We start from the raw sequence: 24,640 nt of genomic DNA on the forward strand, positions 1-24,640 counted from the left end.
CGGTGCTTGGGCGGGAAACAAATGCACGCAGGCGCAGGCTGCCACGCACGCCGGTGCACCTCCTGCTAGACTGCTTCAAGTTCTGCGCGCTACTGCTGAGAGGAGGGCGTAACTAAGGCAAAAATCACGTGGTAAAATCACCAATTAGTAACCCCCTCTCGGCACACACAAATAATTAGTAACCTACTCTCGGGAACCTGTGAGAACCTGCTGGATCCCACCTCGGGTCTGCAGCCTTCACTATATTATAAGCTTCCATGAATAAGTCAGCTGTGCATCACCCCTAAGGATGACTCTTCCCCCCTCCCCTCCCCTTCCCTCCCTGCCCTGCCCCCATCCCATTGGGAAGCCCATGCCATAAAGTGGGAGTAACCACAGAAAAAACACAGGTCCTTGTTGATGCCAGGTTGCCCCCACCCCCTTTAACGAGGGATCAACCAGAAGGTGGCAAGCTAAAGACATATAGGGAGAGACAGCTTTTTGGCAAAGGGAAGGGCGAATGCTGAAGGCGCAACAGCTGAACAACCAACTTCCAAACCTTATTATCTGCTACATTAAACTTCTCCATTCATACAGAATATGGGAACCGGAGCGTGCTCAGTGAATGCAAATGCTGCTGTTTTGCTCCACTCAGAACTGATGTTCTGTTCTGCCCTTTCTCCCAGTGCCAAGGGACTTTTCCAAACACGCCTTGGCAGAGCCCCCAGCTCACAGCCAACAAGTAGTTGCTGTGGCTACGAAACCAGGTCTCTCCCCCCCCCCTTTTCTGCACAGACCTGTCCTCAGAGTTCTGGCCGTTGCTACATCCAGCGTGGCTTTTGCTCGTATTGAGCAGTGACGACAGAGCTCCTTTTTTTGTCTCAGGATAAAAACAGACCAAAGGTTGGCCCAGTCATTACATTTCGTAAGGGCTTTGAAAACACTGGAACAAGGAGGGCCGAGAAAACCTCCGTTTCGAGCACTCATTAATGGAGATGGTTAAATGATAACCTCTTCAAACTTCTGGCGCTTAGCTGTTCCTGAGGACATTCCCTTTGGCAAGGGCCCAAAGGACACATCTTCCTGGGTGACGTAGGTCACATGCCACTTGGGTGGGATGGACCATAACAGAGAGTGAGTATTTAAGCACGGAAGATGCTCTCTGGGACGCCAGAGGTCTTCAAAGGATCTCAGAAAGAGGCACACCTGGCTAACTGGAAGGAAAAGCAATTGCTTTTCAAAAGCCGAGATTGTCCTAACAAAGTAAGTATGCAACTTGTGTGCTTTTTGATATCTTGATTGCGATTGTGTGAGGGAGCTGTTCTTTCTCTGCCTGATGGCACGCACCTTTTTATTGTGGATGGTATTTTAAGGCAGCACGTTTTATTCACTTCGCATATTTACCAAGGGGGCTGTCGCTCAGCCATGGGAGCATCTATTTCACATGAAGCACGTCTTGGGTTCAGTCCCTGGCATCTGAAGTTAAAAAGATTAAGTAAAAGGTGGTGTGAAAGACCTCTGACTGAGTCCCTGGAGAGCTGCTGTCAATCTGAGTAGACCGTACTGACTTTGGCTCCTTCCACAAATGCAGAATAATGCACTTTCAATCCACTTTCACAATTGTTTGCCAGTGGATTTTGCTATTTTGCACAGTAAAATCCAGCTGCAAAGTGCACCGAAAGTGCAATATTCTGCATTCACAGAAGGAGCCTTTGTTGGGCCAGTGATCTGGCTCAGTATAAGCAGATTCATGTGTTTATATACAGCAGTGGCGTAGGAGGTTAAGAGCTCGTGTATCTAATCTGGAGGAACCGGGTTTGATTCCCAGCTCTGCCGCCTGAGCTGTCGAGGTTTATCTGGGGAACTCAGATTAGCCTGTACACTCCCACACACGCCATCTGGGTGACCTTGGGCTAGTCACAGCTTCTCGGAGCTCTCTCAGCCCTACCCACATCACAGGGTGTTTGTTGTGAGGGGGGAAGGGCAAGGAGATTGTAAGCCCCTTTGAGTCTCCTGCAGGAGAGAAAGGGGGATATAAATCCAAACTCCTCCTCCTCCTCCTCCTCCTCCTCCTCCTCCTCCTCCTCCTCCTCCTCTTCTTCTTCTTCTTCTTCTTCTTCTTCTTCTTCTTCTTCTTCTTCTTCTTCTTCTTCTTCTTCTTCTTCTTCTTCTTCTTCCAGTTTTGAGGATTTCTAAATTTCCAAGCAAACTAAAACCAGTCTCTGCAGTCCCTTTGAAAAACGAAAGCGTGGCAGCAACAAATTAGAACTTGTTGCATTGTAATGAATGCCTTTTAATGTTTAGTTTTTATTTAATTTTATTTTTGTAAGCCGCATTGGGCAGATTCCTGGAGGAGAGGCATTAAAACGTTCTAAGCAAACAAACACATGAATCAGAAATGGCGTGGTGTCATTGATGGGGAATTGCAACGCGCCGGGAGACTGGGCTGGCCAGCTGGGAATTTGAACCATAAAGTGCTTGAACCATAAAGGTACACATAGAGAGCTGTTAATAAAATGTTATTGGGCATAATAGAGGGAAAATGTATCCCACCGCAGGAGTAAGAGAATTTCTCTCCCAGAATCAACCAACATGCCAAGGGCTTGTTATAGGCAGATATCAACAACTATAAATAGGCAGAACTGATACAAAATTATGCTGATGCTAATACTTGGTAAAGATTAGTTTCCTTATATTTGGCACAGATTAGTTTTCCTTGTCAGCACTACATTTTAGAAACTTGTCTGCTTGTTGTCATCATATCCCCTTCATGAACTAGGGCAGTGTTGGCGAACCTATGGCACGGGTGCCAGAGGTGGCACTCAGAGCCCTCTCTGTGAGCACGTGTGCACAGAGTTCGTCATGTGATAATAGTGTAATTATTTCAGGGAGATTATTAGCATTAAACCTAAGACCTAGTTTTGGGGAAGCAGTGTAGGTAACCCTGTTAAGCACTATTAAACCCTACTGATTTTCATGGGAAGAACTAAAGCATGATCCTTTACCTGGGAGTAAGCTCAGTTGCTGGCAATGGGGCTTGCTTCTGAGTAGACCCTCCTAGGGTCGTGATTCACCCATTCAAAGTGTTGCACAGTTGCTTCAAAGCAAAGCCACCGACTACCACCAAGCTTACTCCTGAGTAACGCGCGCCTTGGAGCCAACCATTTTTTCTATACTAAAACCTCAGTATTCAGGTTAAATTGCCGTGTTGGCACTTTGCGACAAATAAGTGGGTTTGGGGTTGCAATTTGGGCACTCGGTCTCGAAAAGGTTCGCCATCACTGAACTAGGGTCAATCTGACCTGGTTTAGAAATAACTTTAGAGAGCACTGGAAAGAAAACTAACGTCAGCTAGGTAAGCACAATTTATCCCCTGCTAGAGATCCCCAGGACTCAAACTGAAGTCTTTCGCAACACCTCCTACTTTGTTCTTTTAACTGGAGAGACCTGGGGACTGGACCTAGGATACCAAACACATTCTCTGCCACTGAGCCACAGACATTATTATATACATTTTGCAGCACTAATATGCAACATGTGTTTTGATTCATTCTTGTTCCTGGTACAGCTTGTTGCATATTTTCGTTTCGTTTCCCTCCTGATATCCCAGGTTCTGTGCACAGGCTCAGCGCAGCCATTCTTTCACCGGGACCTCATTTGCAACACCTTTTAAGACCAGTCTGCCATCCATTTGCACTTGCCAGACATCCTGCAGAGAATAAGCCATGCCGCCCCAGCAGCAGAACCAAGTGGACGTCACCCCGAAAGTCGTCCAGGGGGACCTGAAGAACCTGGCGCCTGGCGTGAGGGACTTCGTTGAAAGTAATGCCAAGCTGTGCCAGCCTGAGGCCATCCACATCTGCGACGGCTCAGAGGAGGAGAACAAGAGGATCTTGGAGCTGATGGTAGAGCAAGGCATGATCCGGAAGCTTAGCAAATACGAGAACTGGTAAGCGATACTAGTGCAGAGGCGTAGCTCCAAGGGGACAGGGGGTGCGCAACTCACCAAGAGCGCCCCCCAGTGGGGGTGTGGTGAGGGTGTTCCAGGGGTGTTCCGGAGTGGGAGAAGGGTGTTCCGGGGCAGGACGGGGGGGGGGGGTGGAGAATGCACCAGTGCACCAGATGCTTTCCCCCCTTGCTCATGCAATAGTAATCCCGAAATCTACTGAACCACCCTTGTTGGTCTGTTGTAAGACCCAGACGTGTTTATATGATTGTCAGTTTCAGGGCAGGCAGAGGTTTGAACCTTATGTAGTTGCAAAGAAGACAGAAGGGGATTTATCTGCCCCTGCATCTCTCTGCTGTGGGGGGAAAAAACTAAAACTGCATACTTGTGATAAGTGCTGTCAAGTTGCTTCCGACTCATGGTGACCCTATGAATTAATGGGAACTTTCACACATGCTGAATTATGCATTTTCATTCCACTTTCAATGCACTGCAATGATTATTTGCAAGGGGATTATGCTGCTTCCCACAGTAAGATCCAGCAGTAAAGTGTATTGAAAGTGCATTATAAAGTGGATTAAAAGTGCATTATTCAGCATGCGTGCAAGCACTCTTAGACAACCAAACAAGAGAAAAAATCCAACACAAATACAACTCCTAGACCCGTGGTGGCGAACCTTTGGCACTCCAGATGTTATGGACTACAATTCCCATCAGCCCCTTCCAGCATGGCCACCACTGTCCTAGACTGATCCTGGATCCCCCGGGTCATGTGATTATCTCTGACTCTTTCCTTATTCTGCTGAATGAGTGAAACGGAACTGTCGAACAGGGCATTTTTTATAATATTAATTTACTTTCTGTATTTACAAAATTTGCATGCTGACATTCTGCCCAGTCAGGGCATCTAACACATCATTACGAAACGTATCATTAAAACAATTCATTGAAAAAAAAATTAAGACCAAAGCTAAAACACACATTAAAAGCACATCAATCAGTAATTAGAAACAGAAGCCTGGAAGGAGGGATATCTGAAGGAAAACCAAATGAAATGAAACAAAACAAAAAAGTCTCCACCCCACTGTCAGAAGAAAGTAACAGGAAAGGACAGAGGAATATCCCCGCAGGGGAAGAAGAAGAGTTTAGTTTTATACCCCACCTTTCTCTCCTGTAAGGAGACTCAAGGTGGCTTACAAGCTCCTTTCCCTTCCTCTCCCCACAACAGACACCTGGTGAGGTAGATGGGGCTGAGAGAGTTCCAAGAGAACTTTGACTCGACCCAGGTCACCCAACAGGAATCCAGGAGTGTGGAAACACATCTGGTTCACCAGAGAAGCCTCTGCCTCTCAGGTGGAGGAGTGGGGAATCAAACCCGGTTCTCCAGATTAGAATCCACCTGCTCTTAACCGCTACACCACGCTGGCTCTCAACAGTTCTGGTGCCGTCACTGAGAAGATCCTGTCATGGCTTGCAGCCCATCTAACCTTGGAAGGGCACCCAACAAAATCAGGGAATAAAGTTGTTTCTGAAGAGGCCACTTTGCAAATGGGTAAGATTGGTAGATGCCCATACCCAAGCATTCTCTACCATGCCTCCTACCTAGGCTAGGGTGGCCAGCCTTCAGTGGGCACCTGGGGACCTTCCACTATTGCAACTGATCTCCAGTTGATCAAGATTAGCTCCCCGGAAGAAAATAGATGCTTTGAAGGATGGGCTGTATGGCATTATACCCAGCTGAGATCCTTCCATTCCCCAAACCCCACCCTCTTCAGACTCCACCTCCAAAATCCCCTGCTATTTCCCAACGCAGAGCCTTCAACCCTATACCTAGCAAAATGACCTACTGGGCTGCCCAGACACTCCTTATTTCTCAGATCGTGTAAAACGCAATTGTTCAAGAGTGTATTTTTTTATAACAGGAAATAAGCATACCTAACCTCTGTGAGGTTTAGTGTTTTTTTCCATTGCTTTGCTCCTCATATATTTTACATGCTTTATTGCAGTGTTTGCCAGTTTTGTAGTTCGGCTCTGTGACATAATTTGTGTGTATTGTACTGTTAGACTGTATGCGTGGGTTGCATTATTCTATAGTCTTTGCAGCTGGTTATATGTGTTTGATGTGGTCCTTATGGCATTGTCTGAAGTGATGTGATCTACCTGGAGTCTCATCAAGAAGGGCAGACTATACAGTAAGTAAGTAAATAAATAGGATTAAAGGGCCAAGAGCCCACTGGCTGTTTCCCTTCAGCCTGTGTCCAAATGCTGCACCTCAAGCCAAGCCCGGGCAAAATGCCTGCAACAGGACTCAGATCCCTTTCAGCTGGCAAAAAGAATGTCCTGTAACTTGCCCACAGGAGCTTATCTACAGGAAATGGTCAGTGGTGGGATCCAAAAATTTTAGTAACAGGTTCCCATGGTGGTGGGATTCAAACTGTGGTGTACTGTCAATGGGGTGGGGCGGGGCATGACGGGGGTGTGGCTGGGCATTCCGGGGGTGGGGCATTCCTGGGCAGGGCTGTGCCAAGGACGCAGCCGCTGCGCCGGTCCTTGGGCGGGAAACGAATGCACACAGGCGCAGGCTGCCATGCACACCGGTGCACCTCCTTCAAGACTACTTCAAGTTCTGCACGCTACTGCTGAGAGGAGGGCGTAACTAAGGCAAAAATCACGTGGCAAAATCACCAATTAGTAACCCCCTCTCGGCACACACAAATAATTAGTAACCTACTCTCGGGAACCTGTGAGAACCTGCTGGATCCCACCTCTGGAAATGGTGCCTGGGGCAAACCCTGAAACTGTGCCCCTCCAAACATCCCTGCTTTGCAGAGGGGTGGCAGCTGGATCCTGGCCTTGCAAAAGAGGGGAGGGCAGCGGGGTGCCTGTAGAAATGGGGAGAGTTCTCTCCATCTCCATAGGTATTCCTCCTGTTTACAAAGCTGGACCCCAGCTGTTCAAAGGGGAGGGGAGCTAACAGGTCACCTGTGAAGATGGGAGGAGTTCTTCTCATTTCCATAGGCACACCCTGTTTTCAAAGCTGGATCCCAGCTTTGCAAAGGAGTGGGGAGCCTGGGAGGAATGGGGGCAGAGACGAGCGCCTTCCCTGGACTAGTCCCCACCCCAGTCTGTTTGGGTGTCTTATGCAATGGGGGGGGGGGCTGGCCTACATTTCTTTTGTCTGTCACTGATGCCACCACTTTTGCCAGATAAGAAGCCTGAAAAATTTGTTTTGAATGTAATTGTGTTTAATTTAGTTTAATGTAGTGAGTGGCTGGCCAGGAGGAGACTGGGGCTTCTCCATATTCTTGTATTCCCCATGACTAACTTCCTGTTTTTTTTCTGGGTTTTTCCCCCAGTTCTGCGTGTCTTTGGTTCCTCCAGTAGTTGATTAGCCATCACACAGCTTTCAATGAAGTGTGTCTCCCTGCCGATTTAAATGGAAGTTTTTCATGCTCTATTTAAAGCTCTGTGATATCAAATCGGCCACTAGAGGGAGCAGACATCCAGATGTGGAACTCGCACCTTTCCAAGAACAGGAAGCTAGATGTGAGGAACATGAAAAGCCTTTAGAACAGAATGTAGAAAAGCCTTTAAATGGTTTGATTGGATGCTAAATTCATGCTGGTGTTCTTTAGGTAAGAAGGAATTGCAACAAATTTCTGTAATATGTTCCTGACGGAAGGACCTGCATCCCTCTTTTTGTCTCTGTAGCTGGTTGGCTTCCACGGACCCCAGGGACGTGGCTAGGATTGAAAGCAAAACGGTCATTGTCACCCAGGAGCAGAGGGACACCATCCCTATCCCCCAAAGTGGAGTGAGCCAGCTGGGGCGTTGGATGTCGGAAGAAGAGTTTGAGAAAGCCTTCAGTGTCCGATTCCCCGGCTGCATGAAAGGTAGAGACAACCAGGAGGAGCAGACCTCTTTCACAGATACTGAATAATGCACTTTCAGTCTACTTTCAGTGCACTTTAACAACTCTTTGCATATGGATTTTGCCATTTCACACAGTATATTCCCACTGTAAAGTGCATTGAAAGTGGATTAAAAGTGCATTATTTTGCATGTGTGAAAGCAAAGGCTGTTCCCTTTTCCGTTTTGCTGGTTCTTCTGTGTTCATTGGGACGAGATCCTCCACCTTTGAACCACCTAGTAACTGCTTTGTCTCTTTTCCAAGACTTAAGACCAGAGGGTTCATAGCTCAGGGGCAGAACTTCTGCTTGGAGAACCCACAACAGCCAGTTGATTCCACCCGTGAAAGCCTTTGACATGCATGAAATGCATGACTTATGTTCATTATTTATCCTATTTTTATCCCCAACGGGGACCCAAAGCAGCTTAGAATGTTGTTCTCCCCTCCTCCTTTCTTTCACAATAACCCTGTGAGGTAGGTTCGGCTAAAAGTGTGACTGTTCCAAGGTCATCAAGCGAGCTTCCATGGTAGAGTGGAGATTCAGACTAGGCCAGAGGTGGCGAACCTATGGCACTCCAGATGTTCATGGACTACAATTCCCATCAGCCCCTGCCAGTGTGGCCAATTGGCCGTGCTGGTGGGGGCTTATTATTATTATTATTATTATTATTATTATTATTATTATTATTATTATTATTATTATTATTATTATTATTATTATTATTATTATTATTATTATTTAGATTTAATATACTGCCCTATCCCAACAGGGCTCAGGGTGGTGAACAGTATAAAACATCATAAAATAACAATTTAAAACAGTTACATTCTAAAACAGTAGCCCACAACCCCACATATAAACCCAAAAACAACCCCCCTCAGAGAAGAACAATGGGTCTCAGTGGTGTTAAAGACCCTTATAAGCAGAGGGGGACAGGGGCACGGGCACGGGCATGGGCATCATCAGCGGCTGGACTCTCCGAAGGCCCGGTGGAACAATTCGGTTTTACAGACCCTGCGGAATTCTCCAAGGTCCCGCAGGGCCCGGATAGCTGGTGGTAGAGTGTTCCACCAGGCCGGTGTCAGAGCCGTAAAGGCCCTGGTCCGAGTAGAGGCCAGCCGCGTCATTGTAGTCCAGGAACATCTGGGAATTGTAGTCCAGGAACATCTGGAGCACCATAGGTTTGCCACCCCTGGACTAGGGTCTCCGGGGACCTAGTCTGACACACCATATGGGTTCTCAAATGGAAGAATCCAGGAACATTTTCACTACTTAATTCTATTGCATGTGTAATCTGTACTTTAAATACTGCCTTCTGACAGCTGCCAATCAATTTGAATAAGATTAGTATTCAGGTTTTTTCCCTAAAAGATTCCAAAATTTCAAGGCAGATTTGTGTGTGGAGGGGTGGGGGGGGAGGGAATAGAGATGTAGAGATCCAAAATATATTCAGAGTGCTTATTTTTCTCTCCAAAAATCCTTATTCTGTTTCTCTTTTGCAGGGCGCACTATGTACATCATCCCTTTCAGCATGGGTCCACTTAATTCTCCACTGTCCAAGTTTGGGATCGAGCTGACAGATTCCCCATATGTTGTAGCCAGCATGAGAATTATGACCCGGATGGGAACGTCTGTCTTGGAAGCTCTTGGAAATGGGGAATTTGTAAAATGCCTCCATTCTGTTGGATGTCCTTTGCCGTTGAAAAGTAAGCAACCTGTCTTTGGCTGACTTCCAGACCAAAACATGTAGTATATTTATTGGAGTAGTGGTTAAGGGCGGTGGACTCTATTCTGGAAAACTGGGTTGGATTCCCTGCTCTTATCTGATGAACTGAACTTGTTTCCCCACTTCTACCCTGTTTCCCCTAATATAAGACATCCCCGAAAAATAAGACATGGTAGAGGTTTTGCTGAAGTGCGAAATATAAGGCATCCCCCGAAAGTAAGACATAGCAAAGTTTTTGTTTGGAAGCATGCCCGACGAACAGAACACAGGAAAAATAAGACATCCCCTGAAAATAAGACATAGCACATCTTTGGAAGCAAAAATTAATATAAGACACTGTCTTATATTCGGGGAAACACGGTATGCAATGAAGTCTGCCGGGTGATCTTGGGCTAGTCACAGTTCTCTCAGGACTCTCTCAGCCCCACCTATCTCACAAGGTGTCTGTTGTGGGGAGAGGAAAGGAAAAGAGTTTGTAAGCCATTTTGAGACTCATTACAAGAGAGAAAGGCGGAATATAAATCCAAACTCGTCTCTTCTTATACTGTCCAGCATTCTATGCATTTTATTGTCATAACATAAGATTCTGGATTTTTTTTAATGGGCTTGCCAGCATAGCTTTGAATAAGAAATGTTATCTGTCAGTGGTTTTACCATTTAAACAATGAATTGGAAAATTGCTTTTACATGATAGCTTCTGCAAATCTTTGGAACAGCCTTTGTAATGTAAAATCCTCTGACTCCTATGGTATTGATCTTTTGCCCCTATTTCTTGCTTGAGCAAATGAAGAAGTTGAGAAAATGAATTTTGTCCTCTCCCTTTTTGTCCCAGAGAATGTTTGAAGCCCCAGACTACATACTGCTAGACTTGTTTTAGCTGTGTCAACAGTGCTACAGTGACATCTAGTGATAGAAAACAAGAATTGCAATTCAACTTTTATGTACTGAATCAAAAAACTTTAAGAACATAAGAACAAGCCAGCTGGATCAGACCAGAGTCCATCTAGTCCAGCTCTCTGCTACTCGCAGTGGCCCACCAGGTGCCTTTGGGAGCTCACCTGCAGGAGGTGAAAGCAATGGCCTCCTGCGGCTGTTGCTCCCGATCACCTGGTCTGTTAAGGCATTTGCAATCTCAGATCAAAGAGGATCAAGATTGGTAGCCATAAATCGACTTCGCCTCCATAAATCTGTCCAAGCCCCTTTTAAAGCTATCCAGGTTAGTGGCCATCACCACCTCCTGTGGCAGCATATTCCAAACACCAATCACACGTTGCGTGAAGAAGTGTTTCCTTTTATTAGTTCTAATTCTTCCCCCCAGCATTTTCAATGAATGCCCCCTGGTTCTAGTATTGTGAGAAAGAGAGAAAAATTTCTCTCTGTCAACATTTTCTACCCCATGCATAATTTTATAGACTTCAATCATATCCCCCCTCAGCCGTCTCCTCTCCAAACTAAGGAGTCCCAAACGCTGCAGCCTCTCCTCATAGGGAAGGTGCTCCAATCCCTCAATCATCCTTGTTGCCCTTCTCTGCACTTTTTCTATCTCCTCAATATCCTTTTTGAGATGCGGCGACCAGAACTGGACACAGTACTCCAAGTGCGGTCGCACCACTGCTTTATATAAGGGCATGACAATCTTTGCAGTTTTATTATCAATTCCTTTCCTAATGAACAAATGAACTTTGTTCCAGTTTGGAACATTCTGTGTTTTTAAAAAGTTCGAACTCTAATCTAACTGATTATAAGACACTGACATAGTCTGCTTTGTATTTTACAGAATCTCTGGTGAATAACTGGCCTTGTAACCCTGATATGACTCTGATTGCTCACATTCCTGATCACAGAGAAATCATTTCCTTTGGAAGTGGTTATGGAGGCAATTCCCTACTGGGAAAAAAGTGCTTTGCTCTCAGGATTGCCAGCAGGATTGCCAAGGAGGAGGGATGGCTTGCTGAACACATGCTGGTACTTTTTTAAAGTATTTTTTTTAAAACCCAATAAGATGAAGGTGAATTTCTACAGAAAAGTTGCTTTACTCAGTGGTTTACATTGCAGGGGTATGAAAATAATTTATTGCACTCCAAATTAGGGCTGAGCAAAATGTTCTACTCAAGCACATGTGAAAAACCACCTCTCGTCCTTTGTTCCACACCAACAGTGCAATCCTCACGAATTTTTCTTGATAGTAAGCCCTATTGAGTAAGACACAGTAGGATTCTCAGCAGGCCTGCTTTAGGAGTGCTTTCCCAAAGGAGCTTGGGTAGTGAGCAAAGAGGCTGGAGTGCTTAACCATTTCTCCACCCAGTACATCTCTGGCCCTTTCCCCACTTACCTTAAGCCCCGCACTACTCTCCTAAAGTAGCGCGGGGTCTAGCTGCACTCCCCACTTCAGGGGTGGCGAGAACGCAGCCGCCCTGACGCTGCCTCTCTCGCACCCCCTCAGCGCGTGTAATTCCTAGTGCCTTTTCAAATGGCGCCATTTGATGACCCCACGCAGAGCGCGGGGTCGTGGGGAAGCCGGGGCACGCGCCAGGAATTGCGTGCGCTGGGAATTGCACGCAGCAACCCTCCGACAAGGGTAAGTGGGGAAAGGGCCTCTGTTCCAATTGATATTTACTTGTCCAAATACTTCTCTCCTTCCTAAGATGGATTTCCAAACAAATCTTGAGTGTGACCTGTACTGGGTGGATCCATGGCAGTTTTGACCAATTACTCTCCTTTGCTTGTTCATATTTGCATTCTTGAGGTTTATCAGTTGCAAGAATTCTCAAGGGGCTCCATGCTTAGAAAGCTTTACCCCACCTGTGGGCCTGAGCACCTGGGGCAAGAATGGGGGGGGGGGGTGCTCCTTTCTTTCTTTCTTTGACACTTGCAAAAATGGAATTTTGCTGGCTAGCTTGATGTTGGAGTAACTGCAACAAAAAGAAACATTTACTTTAATTGTGTGTTCACTAAGGAAATATCTGCAGGTTTGGGGAAATGCCCCAATAATCCACTGTTGTGTAGAAGTAACAACATAGGGGTTACAAAGGCACGTACAAAGCGTATCTAAAGTAAATCTCAAAAGATGTTTCAGCAAAACCTCCAAGATAGCTTGGGATTTTATCTATCTATCTATCTATCTATCTATCTATCTATCTATCTATCTATCTATCTATCTATCTATCTATCTATCTATCTATCTATCTATCTATCTATCTATCTATCTATCTATCTATCTATCTATCTATCTATCTATCTATCTATCTATCTATCTATCTATCTATCTATCTATCTATCTATCTATCTATCTATCTATCTATCTATCTATCTATCTATCTATCTATCTCATCTCATCTATAGTTTACATTTAATATATCACCCCGAAGGCTGTCAGGATCTAATAAACATAAAATTAGAACTGTTTTTGAGTGCTCCATCCTTTTGAACATCCATATGGCAAATAGTTTTCAACAGAACTCTCCGTTTATAAAGTGGCTTGCCATCAGATGATTTATTTATTTCTTTGATGTCAAATCACAGCCAATTTATGGTGATCCCATCATGGTGCTTTCAAGGCAAGAGGCAGACAAAGGCAGTTTGCCATGGTCTCCCTTCTGTGTAACAACTTGAGACTTCCTTTGAGGTCTCCCATCCAAGTGCTGACTAGGATCAATTTTGCTTAACTTCTGAGATCTGACGAGATCGGTCTGTCCTGGGCTATCCAAGTCATCCATCCTCAAAAGCCTGTATAGATCTAAGCATTTTGGGGCATGGTTCTTTAGGATCCTGGTCATAAACTTTATTTACATTCCTGCTGTAAATACCAGGGATAGTCTTTATTTCATAAAGGTAAACACTAAGATCTTTTAAATGGATTCTGCTTTATGCTTGTATAATATAAGAAATAGAATTGTAATTTTTGTAATGTTTATTGTATGTATCGCCTCCCTTCTTTTACTGACTTTGTAATCCCCTTTCTTCATAATGGCACCTCAAGTCTTAAAATAGATTTTATTGCCTTTGACAGTTTTTCATTTGCACTGCTTCCCAGATCTGCGGCCCTAATCCTACTGTGTTGATAACTGGAGATCTCACCTGCTTCTTCTTGCACTCTGATGGAATTGCTTTGCATATTTTGTAATCTGCCTTGAGAAAGGAGGGCTACAAATGAAATTAGTAGTAGTAGTAGTAGTAGTAGTAGTAGTAGTAGTGTGATATACTACTACTACTACTGATGATGATGATGATGATATGGCATGAACCAACAGCTGTGGTCCCAGTTATTATCATCATACTGGGTGGCATACCAAAAATCTATGGATGACATTTGAACCATCGACATATTGATAACATCTCCATCTATCCATTATAAAAGGCCACATTACTTGGAGCTGCAATACATTATGACATCCTAGGTTCTTGGTAAGAACCTGATGCATATAAAGACCAACACTGGCTAACCATCTGGCTGCTGTGATTTAATATCATAATAAAGATAAATAAGAAAGAGCTAGAAGTCTCCAGGTCAATACCCATAGCTTGGTGGTGACCTCATATGGAGACCTGATGCAAACAATTCTCACCCAGTCCTTCCATCAGTAACACAAGAATAATCACATCAGGTAACCTATCTATGCACCTTTATCCCAGGGTGGCATGCATGATTCTCCTTGTCTCTGTTTTGTCCAGCGAGGTAGGTAAGATTGACTTTGGGCCAGTCTCTCTCTCTCTCTCTCTCTCTCTCTCTCTCTCTCTCTCTCACTCTCACTCACTCTCACACTCACACTCACTCACTCACTCACTCACTCACTCACTCACTCACTCACTCACTCACTCACTCACTCACTCACTCACTCACTCACTCACTCACTCACTCACTCACTCACTCACTCACTCACTCACTCACTCACTCACTCACATAAAGCCTAACCTGTCTCAAACGGTTATTGCTTCCAGGACAAAATGGAAGCGGGAAGAATATGTTAGGCTACCTTGGGTCTCTAGTGGGAGGCCCATGTTCGAATCACCATTCCACCATGGAAACTCATTGGGTGACCTTAGACCAGTCACATTCTTTCACATTCTAGCCTACTTCATAGGGTTGTTTTGAGAGTATGGAGGAGGGGAGAATCATGTCCTAAACCTTCTTGAGTCTCCTTTGGAGATAAAAGCACAACGCAAATAAATAAATGAAATGAAATGCATGCCCTTTGGGCTTAGGATGGGTTGTCCCATACGTGATTGACTGCCACAGAAGCTGCTGGAGGCCTTGGAGTCTTGGACTGTTTTGGGTTCCCAGTGGGGAGAAAGAGTCCTCTGCGTGTGCCATGAAGTAAAACAAATGAATAAACAATTTTCTTTTTTCAATAGATCTTGGGTATCACAAACCCAGAAGGTGAAAAGAAGTACTTCGCCGCCGCTTTCCCAAGTGCTTGTGGGAAAACCAACTTGGCCATGATGAATCCGACTTTGCCAGGGTGGAAGGTCGAATGTGTTGGGGATGATATCGCTTGGATGAAATTCGACAAAGAAGGTAACTCTTCAGCCAGGTGCCAGGTGCCACGGAGCCAGGTGACTTGAGCAACGCCACGCTACAGATGTTATCTGGTTCTGACACAGAGTGGCCAACTGCCTAGAGAGAAAATGCCTTGTGCCTTTATTAGGGGTTAAATGAAAGGTTATTTAGCAGGGAATGTTATTTATCTCCATACTATAAAAACATTAAACTGCCATTATTATTTTTTTGCATTATTCCGGGGACAGAACATTTTTCTTTAGGTCTGCTGGCAATTGTATACTTGGGATATGGGCCTATTTATTAAAAAAACTTTTTAATTACAATGCTCGAACAGAAAAGAAATACACAATACAACAGCAGTAGTGGCAAGTCTACACATAAAGCATCTACAAAAAGTTTTCAAATATCAAACATATCTAAAATATCTCCATGTGCAGTTGTCATTTATAAGCCATACATTCCAATGTTGGTAAGGTTGTGAGGTCCCAATCCATTTGATCAAGAGAGGTGAGCATTTATTGTTGTAATATAAGTGTTGTAATATAAGTGTTGTAATATAAGTGTTGTAATATAAGTCTTTTAGTAAGGGCACAGAGAGTCTATTCTCGTTGACTACCAGTTAATCTCTGGGAGACAGGCAAAAAATCAGTGAAGGCCTTGGGGCAGAGGTGGGATCCAGCAGGTTCTCACAGGTTCCCGAGAGTAGGTTACTAATTATTTGTGTGAGCCGAGAGGGGGTTACTAATTGGTGATTTTGCCACGTGATTTTTGCCTTAGTTACACCCTCCTCTCAGCAGTAGCGCGCAGAACTTGAAGCAGTCTAGCAGGAGGTGCACTGGCGCTATGCGGCAGCCTCCGCGCTCGTGCATTGCTTCCTTGCCACAGCCCGCACCAGGAATGCCCCCTCACTTCAGCCCCATTGGCGCTACGCCACAGTTTGAATCCCACCACCATGGGAACCTGTTACTAAAAATTTTGGATCCCTGCCTTGGGGACAAACTAAATAAGATGCTGCCTCCAGGCTCACCCCAAAGATGTGCCTCCGTTTTGTGGCGATGGGAAAAGCTGTTTAAGAGATCCAGCATGGTGTAGCGGTTAAGAGCAATGAACTCTAATCTGGAGATGTTGTAAAATGCCTCCATTCCGTTGGGTGTCCTTCACCTTTGAAAAGTAAGCAACGTGGCCATGGCTTTGGCTGACATCCAGACCAAAACATGTAGTATGTTTAGTATATTTAGTGCTGAAGGGCGATGGACTCTATTCTGGAGGACTGGATTTGATTCCCTACTCCTCCAAAATTTGCAGCAGACTTTAATCCGGTGAACTGGTTTCCCCACTCCTACGTTTAAAATCAGCTGGGTGACCTTGAGCTAGTCACAGGTCTCTCCAAATTCTCTCAGCCCCACCTACCTCACAAAGTGTCTGCTGTGGGGAGAGGAAGGGAAGGAGTTTGTAAGCCACTTCGAGACTCCTTATGGCTGAGAAAAGCAGGGTATAAATCGAAACCACTACTCCTCTTCCTCCTCCTCCTCTTCTGACTCTGGCTCTGACTGATTGGGGCCACTCTAGCATGGGGCCTTCCTTTCCTCTGCAGTGGTTTTCCAACTTAAAACAGTGTCAGAGGCAAATACGCTCCCCAGCACCATTTTGGATCAGAAAAATGTCACATGGGGTCAGGAGGCAGCCCTTTTTCCTTCTGTGCAGAAGGAAAATAGGGTCCTCGTGGTTTTCCGAGAGCTGCAAAATGGAGACAAACTCAGGGGGGCAATGTCTCATCTTGTTTGGCCCTCAGATTCCCACCCATAAATTCATTCTGAGTTCCCCATGAGTAACTGTCAAAGGTAAGTATATAGTTCATTTTAACCTTCCTGTATATTTCCAGGAAGATCTGAACAGGAGATATCCTCTATTTCATAGGTGTCAAACTCGTGGCCCTCCAGATGTTATGGACTACAGTTCCTATCATCCCCTGCCAGCATCATGCTGGCATGGGGATGATGGGAACTGTAGTCCATAACATCTGGAGGGCCACGAGTTTGGCACCTGTGCTCTATTTGAAATATAGTTCTCAGTTTTTTCACTTTCCCCACTGTTTTGCATAAAATTGCAAATACTTTGTAAAGGTGTGTGTTTTTAATTTTAAAAAGCCTCTTTCGGTGTGTTTTGGGGTGGAGACTAGATACCTGGAAGATTACCTCTGAGTCTATGTGCAGAGCAGTGCAGCCAAACTTTTAGGATATGCAAATAGAAAATTTATCTTTTCCTGATACCATGCAGTAAAAAATGTGGGGAAAGATTTCCAACAGAAAAGTAAATGTAATTTTAAAAAGCAAGCCAATGCAATTCTGGGCTGCATCAACAGATGTATAGTGTCTAGATCGAGGGACATAACAGTATTCTGCATGGGTCAGCCCTCATCTGGACTAATGTGTCCAATGCTGGGTGCCACAATTCAAGGATAATGACACATTGGAGCGTGTCCAGCGGAAGGCAACCAAAATGATAAAAGGTCTGGAATCAATGCCCTATGAGGAGAGACTTAGGGAACTGGGCATGTTTAGTTCGGAGAAGGTTAAGGGGTGACATGATAGACATGTTTAAATATTTGAAAGGATGTCATGTTGAAGAGGAAGCAAGCTTGTTTTCTGCTGCTCCATGAGACTAGGACAAGGAGTAATGGATTCAAGATACAGGAAAAGAGATTCCACCCAAACATTAGGAAGAACTTCCTGAGATTAAGGGCTGTTCGACAGTGGAATAAACAGCCTCGGGGTGTGGTGGAGTCATCTTCTTTGGAGGTTTTTAAACAGAGGCTGGATGGCCATCTGTCAGGGATGCTTTGATTGTGTGTTCCTGCATGGCAGAGGGTTGGATGAGATGGCCCTTGTGGTCTCTTCCACCTCTATGATTCTATTCTATGATTCTAAAATGTGAATTCAGCATTACTGAATGGAAGCCTTTAATATGCAAAAATTTAGGGAGTTCAAAAATAGTCTGTGTGGAGTGTATGGAGTGGGACAAGATGTCAGGTATATGATAACCCGGTGGCTGTGTATATGTGTATTAACTGTGTAGGAAGGAGAATCCCTTGTGACCCACATCTACCTCCCTCCACCTCCAGCTGACAAAATCTTAACATCTAAAATTCATGTCATTTGGAAAATCCTCCAGGCAACTTAAGAGCGATCAATCCAGAAAATGGCTTTTTTGGTGTTGCTCCTGGAACATCAGAGAAAACAAACCCTAATGCTATGAAGACCATCCTGAAGAACACCATATTCACCAATGTAGGGGAAACTAGCGATGGAGGCATCTACTGGGAAGGTATTGATGAACACCTGGAACCAGGAGTGAAGGTGCTCTCGTGGAGGAACAAAGAGTGGACCACCAAGAGCGGTAAAACCCTGAACACTTGCCCTCATTCCTTGCGTGATCTTTGTAGTTTAAGCTAATCTTCCTTGCGTGATCTTTGCAGTTTAAGCTAATGACAACCGTAAATTTGTTGACAATATATTTGTTGCAGGAGAACCATGTGCTCACCCCAATTCTCGATTCTGCACACCTGCCAGCCAGTGTCCCATCATGGATTCTGCCTGGGAGGCTCCAGAAGGTGTTCCTATCGAGGGTATAATCTTTGGAGGCCGGAGACCTGAAGGTAAGACTTTCCCAAATGATCCATCCAGAGGCTTAGCTCCAAGGGGCGGAGGGGGGGCACGACACACCTGGCGTGTGCCTCTGTGGGGGGGCATTCCGGGGGCATGGCAGGGGCGGAGGACGCACCAGTGCACCGGGCGCTTCCCCCCCTCACTCTGTCCCTGGCTCCATCTACCAAGCATCTATTTTATTTTATTTTTGCTATCCCATCACATCTGACTTATGGCCACTCCTGGTGGATTTTTCAAAGCAAAAAAAACATTCAGAAATGGTTCGGCATTGCCTGTCTCCATGGCCCCTTCCGCACACACAAAATAATGCGTTTTCAAACCACTTTCACAACTGTTTGCAAGTGGGTTTTGCCATTCCGCACAGCTTCAAAGAGCACTGAAAGCAGTCTGAAAGTGCATTGTTCTGCATGTGTGGAATGAGCCCATGTCACACCCCTCGTATTCATTGGTCTCTTATGCAAACACAGGCAAAGGCTGACCCTTCTTAGCTTCTGAGGTCTGACGAGATCAGGATAGCCTGTATTACAGCTAAAGATGGCACAGCAGATAATGGAGCCACGTTAACCTTATTTCTATAACATTACAAGTCATAGAACAGCAGTTCTCAAGCTGTGGGTCACGACCCCTTTGGGGGTCAAACGACCCTTTCACAGGGGTCGCCTAAGACCATCAGAAAACACATATTTCCAATGGTCTTAGGAACCGAGACACAAATAATTTTATAGTTGGGGGGTCACCACAACATGAGGAACTGTATTAAAGGGTCGTGGCATTAGGAAGGTTGAGAACCACTGTTGTAGAATGTTTAAAAGCTTGATGAACAGGTGGGATGCCGGATGCATTGACTGTGCTTTGGTAGTTCCTGTTTTACACAGGCCTCTTGTTTTATTTCCCCATTCTCCCTGCCCCCCGCCACATCCTTTTCCTGTTGCCTGTAGCTGTAAGATATTTGTGATATATGCATGCCTTCTACTGAAAATGACAGCCGTCTGCCAGTGTGGTGTAATGGTGAAGAGTGCTGGACTCTAATCTGGAGAACCAGATTTGTTTCCCCGCTCCTCCCACACACAAAGCCTGCTGGGTGACCTTGGGCCGGTCACAGTTCTCTCAGAACTCTCTCAGCCCTACCTACCTCACAAGGTGTCTGCTGTGGGGAAAGGAAGAGAAAGGAGTTTGTAAGCCTCTTATCTGGGGAATTCAGATTAGCCTGTGCACTCCAGCACACGCCAGCTGGGTGACCTCGGGCCAGTCACAGCTTTTTGGAGCTCTCTCAGCCCCGCCCACCTCACAGGGTGTTTGTTGTGAGGGAGCAAGGGCAAGGAGATTGTAAGCCCCTTTGAGTCTCCTACAGGAGAGAAAGGGGGGGGGGTATAAATCCAAACTCTTCTCTTCTTCTTCTTCTTCTTGGAGTCTTCTTACAAGAGAGAAAAGCAGGGTATAAATCCAAGCTCTCTTCTATTTCCTCCAGCAGCAGCCAATGCTATGGGCTAGCATTCTGGCCTTGACTACAACCTTTATATGCATAGGTGTGTATGTATATAGTAGCTTCCTGACTGACATCTTTACAATTTAAACAAAGATACACGAAGGAAGGATGTGCTATAAGCCCCAGAGACTTTCAAATGCTGGCTGTTGGCATGTACATTGGGTGAAATGCACTGACGCATTATTTGTGGCACTGTCAGGCTTTTACATGTTGTGGCTGTTTTGTTCTCTCCAGGTGTTCCTCTGGTCTATGAGGCCCTTAACTGGCAGCACGGAGTATTCATAGGTGCCACAATTAGATCAGAAGCAACAGCCGCAGCGGAACATAAAGGTAAGTTGAAATAAAACAATTCTAAAGCCACTGTATTTTGAATAGCGCATTTCTTCTTTTTTCACAGGCAATTTCAAATTTCTTATTTCTGGGCTCTGCTTCATTTTTTTCAATAAAGCAAATATATTTATTGTATCACAATAACTGTGAAGAAATTTGCATAGTGAAAAAGGCCGCTGTGTCTCTATCGTACCACCTTCAGTTCTTGGTAACCACATAGCCTTCAGCCTTTCTTCCTTGAAAAGGTGTTATGCTGCGTTGGACCAGGCGACTATTCATTTTAAACCTGATCACTCGATGATCCAAGAACTAACTGATTTCTTAATCTTGGCTCCCTGAGCACAGAGGTTTCCCAGCGAGCCGAATAGCACCATCTCTAGGCCCAGTGGTGGGATCCAAAAATTTTAGAAACAGGTTCCCATGGTGGTGGGATTCAGACAGTGGCGTAGCACCAATGGGGCTGGGCGGGGCACGACAGGGGTGTGGCCGGGCATTCCGGGGGCGGGGCATTAATAATTTCTCTGTTACTGTAAAAAACTCTTACTGTAAAAAAAAAGTTCCTAATTTCCAGCTGGTATCTTTCTGTCCATAATTTAAACTAATTATAGCAAGTCCTATTGTCTACTGCCAACAGAAACAACTACTTCTCCTCTAATTGACTGCCTGTCAAATACTTCATACTTTCAAATACTTAATTTTGTTTCTAGAAATCAAAAGGATACTTTCCTTAAACAAGGAACTTTACAATATTTCTAAAACATGTTTTTAAAACAGCCCAACAGGGAGAATTATCTCCCATTTTCTACCTTCGCTAACCAGCCACACAGGAAACAACAGGACTTTATGATTTTTGGACCTAATGGAATTTCTAACGGAAAAGCAGACCCAATTAGTAACCCCCTCTCGGCACACACAAATAATTAGTAACCCACTCTCGGGAACTGGTGAGAACCTGCTGGATCCCACCTCTGGCTAGGCCTTTTCAGGAGCCTTGGGGCGCAGAATGGTTCAAGGGGTTCGAATCTTTGAAGCCTTGTGTTCACAACCTATGAGAATTGCAGCATGAGGCTTTCAAGCATTGTTTCCACAGAGAATATCCCCTGCCCCCAGAATGATGATAAAATGGCGGCCAGGAATCATTTTGAGGGAGTGAGTGTAGACAAAAGGGGGGGGGGGAGAAGATCGTTTTGAAAACGTTTTGAAAACGTTTTTGGTGATGTGTGGGGAAATGGTCGGATTCAGCACAAGGCAGCCCCATTTGTTTAGTAATATACCACAAGATGTGGTGTCAAAAGCATTTCAAGTCTAAGCATGTATACCAGCTTTTTTATTGTATTTTATTTATATCCCACCCTTTCCTGTCCAAAGCTAGGCTCAGAGCAGAGAAATGGTGAGTACGCCGAACCTTTTCCCTGATGCCCTATCTGTGTCCTTCCTGCAGGCAAAATCCTCATGCACGACCCTTTCGCCATGAGACCTTTCTTCGGCTACAACTTTGGCCGATATCTCTCCCACTGGCTCAGCATGGCACACCGACCTGCCGCGAAACTGCCCAAGATCTTCCACGTCAACTGGTTTCAGAAGGACAAGCAAGGCCGATTCCTGTGGCCTGGTTTTGGTGAGAATTCCCGAGTGCTGGAATGGATGTTCAAGCGGATCCAGGGAGAGGGCTGTGCTCGGCTGACGGCCGTCGGCTACGTCCCGGATGACACAGGGTTGAATTTGAAAGGCTTGGAAGGTGTTGACGTCCGTGCCCTGTTCGACGTCTCCAAGGAATTCTGGGAAAAGGAAGTGGGAGAAATCAAGAAGTATTTTGAAGAACAAGTGAATGCTGACCTGCCTTATGAGATGGAAAGAGAGGTTATCGCTCTGGAGCAGAGGATAAAGCAGCTCTAACTTGGCTCTAACTACCTGAAGCCTTAAAAAAATTAAATAAACACTCTCTTTATTGGTCAACATAGGTGGCAACATACAAAACATTGCTTTAGTAGGCCCGGAGTTTTGGCCAGAAATGGACACATTACAGAAGCAATTGAAGCAGTTAGTCATTAACTGAGTCGGCCTCATCGCTTGAAAAGTTTGCCTCCATCGATAAGTTCTGTCCTCACAATGCAAGAAACCTGAGGTAGCTTCAGTTCTCATATAATATTACTAACAATACTGGGAGTGGTCTCATTCAGAGCAAGAGGATCTAGAAACCAGACTGATTCCTTCTTTTGCCTCTCGAGCAAATTCAGAGCGGGGAGAAATCAAGGCACAATTCCTACTTTTATTCCTTCTTCTTTGATGATTGAGTCTGTTGCTGGAAGAAAGAGCATTGCACCAAAATCATGAACGCAATTCAGGCACAGTTTGCACACGCATTTGACTGTTCTCCGGGGGATTGCTGGCATATCCTGGCAGCTGAATGGGTGAATTGTCCCAGACAGTGTTGGAGGCAGTGGGTAGTTGTAGATCTATGAGGATCGTTCACTGTGCAAGTCATAAGTTGACATTCCAAGGGAGGAACAGGGAACTTAACTCTTTCCACACTGGTAGGTGGAAAAAAGAGTCAGGATGGTGTAGTGCAAAAGAATGGCAGACTCTGATCTGGGGAGCTGGGTTTGTTTCCCCCGCCTCTCCACACGAAGCTTGCTGAGTGACCTTGGGCTAGCCACAGTACTTCCAAACTCTCTCAGCCACACACAAGGTGTCTGTTGTGGGGAAGGGAAGGTGATTGTAAACCGCTTTGAGAAAAGCAGGATATAAAAACCAACTCTCCTTCGCTCCCCTTCTTTTTATTCTGTCATTTCTCAATCCAATTTTATATTGATCAGACGTGGCTTTTTATTTTGTATTTTTAAAACAGAAGCCTGTTTTCCACTCTAGGCAACAGCACATGCTGTGTGACTTGCCCTTGAGATGCAGGATAAAAATGGCCTTAGTCACTTGACTCATATCTCAGCGTTCTATGTAAGTCACAGGGCTTGTGCATTTTTCACCTGTGCGCTCTAGCAATTCAAGGTCTGCGTCTGTTGATGTTTTTGCAGTGTTTCACAGGTCAGCTGGATTGTCATTGTCACTGGGGAACGAAGACAAGAAAAGTTAGTCACAGAGCACTGACTGTAAAGATGTTTTTGAACTTCTTAGGACATTTGGAAAAATTGCTGCACCCGGGGCTGCCAACAGCCACCATTGGCCCCTATATGACCCTGATCCCCCCTCAAATAGAATAAAACAAATCACCTTGCTTGCTGCTACCATAACTTCATAACAATAAAAGAATCAACCTGTTCGTTCATCTGTCCATTTATGGTAGCCATCATTCATCAGAGAATAATGATAATAACCCAGCACCTGAGCTGGGAGTTCTAACCTGTTCCACATGTATAACCACTAAAGCATATTAATGGTCCATGGATGTAAAGGGTGTTGGGGGTGGGGTTAGATCATGGGGAAATATTTCTCTCTTTGTTAGATCTGCTTTGATAGGTCATGGGGAAATATTACTCCCCCACCTTCTGTTCATAACATTAACAAAGTGTTGTTCCTGTTCTACTATTAAGTACATTGTGTTACTCGCAGGATAGACATGAGAAGAAGTTGAGTCCAAGACCTGAAAATAAAGGGGAGAATGGAAAAGTCAGGAAAAGGGAGAGAAAAATGAATGAGAAAAACAAGTGGAAAAGGGAGTGAAATTAAGAAAAAGAGCAGGGAAGGTTGATTTATCTTGCTGCAACACACTAGTTACCACTTGGCTTTAATCTTGCAGAAAAGTAATTGTAGCGGCTTATCAGAGTTCCTTTTATTGTGCTTAGACTTCTCTATGCCCCTAGTGGCTGCAACCGGAACTGCATCAAAAGGAAAATGATTGGGAAGGTAGCCTGCTGGATGCAGCTTGAGGCTGGCTTCAGAGGTCTTCCAGCTGATCTGGGATCCCTAAACAATGTCCCCTCACCCCATCCCCTCGGCAGCCCTAGCTGCTCCATCTTTCCGCAGTTGTAGCTGTTTTGTGTGCCTAATGAAATTTTCCACTATGTTTGTATTTTGATTCTTTTACAGACTTTGTGGGTTAACACTAAGCTCTACAATAGTAAAACAAGGCTATATACACCAGA

At 45.0% G+C, this 24,640-nt stretch overlaps 1 protein-coding gene across 2 annotated transcripts; it reads left to right on the forward strand.

Moving 5' to 3' along the window:
• The first annotated feature begins 891 nt into the window (after positions 1-891).
• PCK1 (phosphoenolpyruvate carboxykinase 1) lies at positions 892-23,817 on the forward strand. 2 transcript variants are annotated; one of them, XM_048497328.1, is made up of 10 exons: positions 892-1,242; positions 3,590-3,928; positions 7,637-7,818; positions 9,339-9,542; positions 11,340-11,527; positions 14,915-15,077; positions 18,234-18,458; positions 18,586-18,717; positions 20,448-20,543; positions 21,985-23,817. In XM_048497328.1, the coding sequence occupies exons 2-10, from the start codon at positions 3,705-3,707 to the stop codon at positions 22,437-22,439; spliced, it is 1,869 nt and encodes a 622-aa protein (XP_048353285.1). In that variant the 5' UTR covers positions 892-1,242; positions 3,590-3,704; the 3' UTR covers positions 22,440-23,817. The 2 variants fall into 2 exon arrangements, with proteins under 2 accessions (XP_048353285.1, XP_048353286.1); XM_048497329.1 differs by having other exon boundaries at positions 3,684-3,928.
• The last annotated feature ends 823 nt before the right edge of the window (positions 23,818-24,640 follow it).

The sequence above is a fragment of the Sphaerodactylus townsendi genome, linkage group LG05 (assembly GCF_021028975.2).
Source record: "Sphaerodactylus townsendi isolate TG3544 linkage group LG05, MPM_Stown_v2.3, whole genome shotgun sequence".
Lineage (NCBI taxonomy): Eukaryota > Metazoa > Chordata > Lepidosauria > Squamata > Sphaerodactylidae > Sphaerodactylus > Sphaerodactylus townsendi.

What these genes read in the sequence shown, in the direction of transcription:
- PCK1 (XM_048497328.1), top strand. Translation starts at nt 3,705, where the DNA reads ATGCCGCCCCAGCAGCAGAACCAAGTGGACGTCACCCCGAAAGTCGTC. An exon ending in ATTCCCCGGCTGCATGAAAG is followed by an intron (nt 7,819 to 9,338) that starts GTAGAGACAACC and finishes TCTCTTTTGCAG; the next exon opens with GGCGCACTATGTACATCATC. An exon ending in TGGAGGCCGGAGACCTGAAG is followed by an intron (nt 18,718 to 20,447) that starts GTAAGACTTTCC and finishes TGTTCTCTCCAG; the next exon opens with GTGTTCCTCTGGTCTATGAG.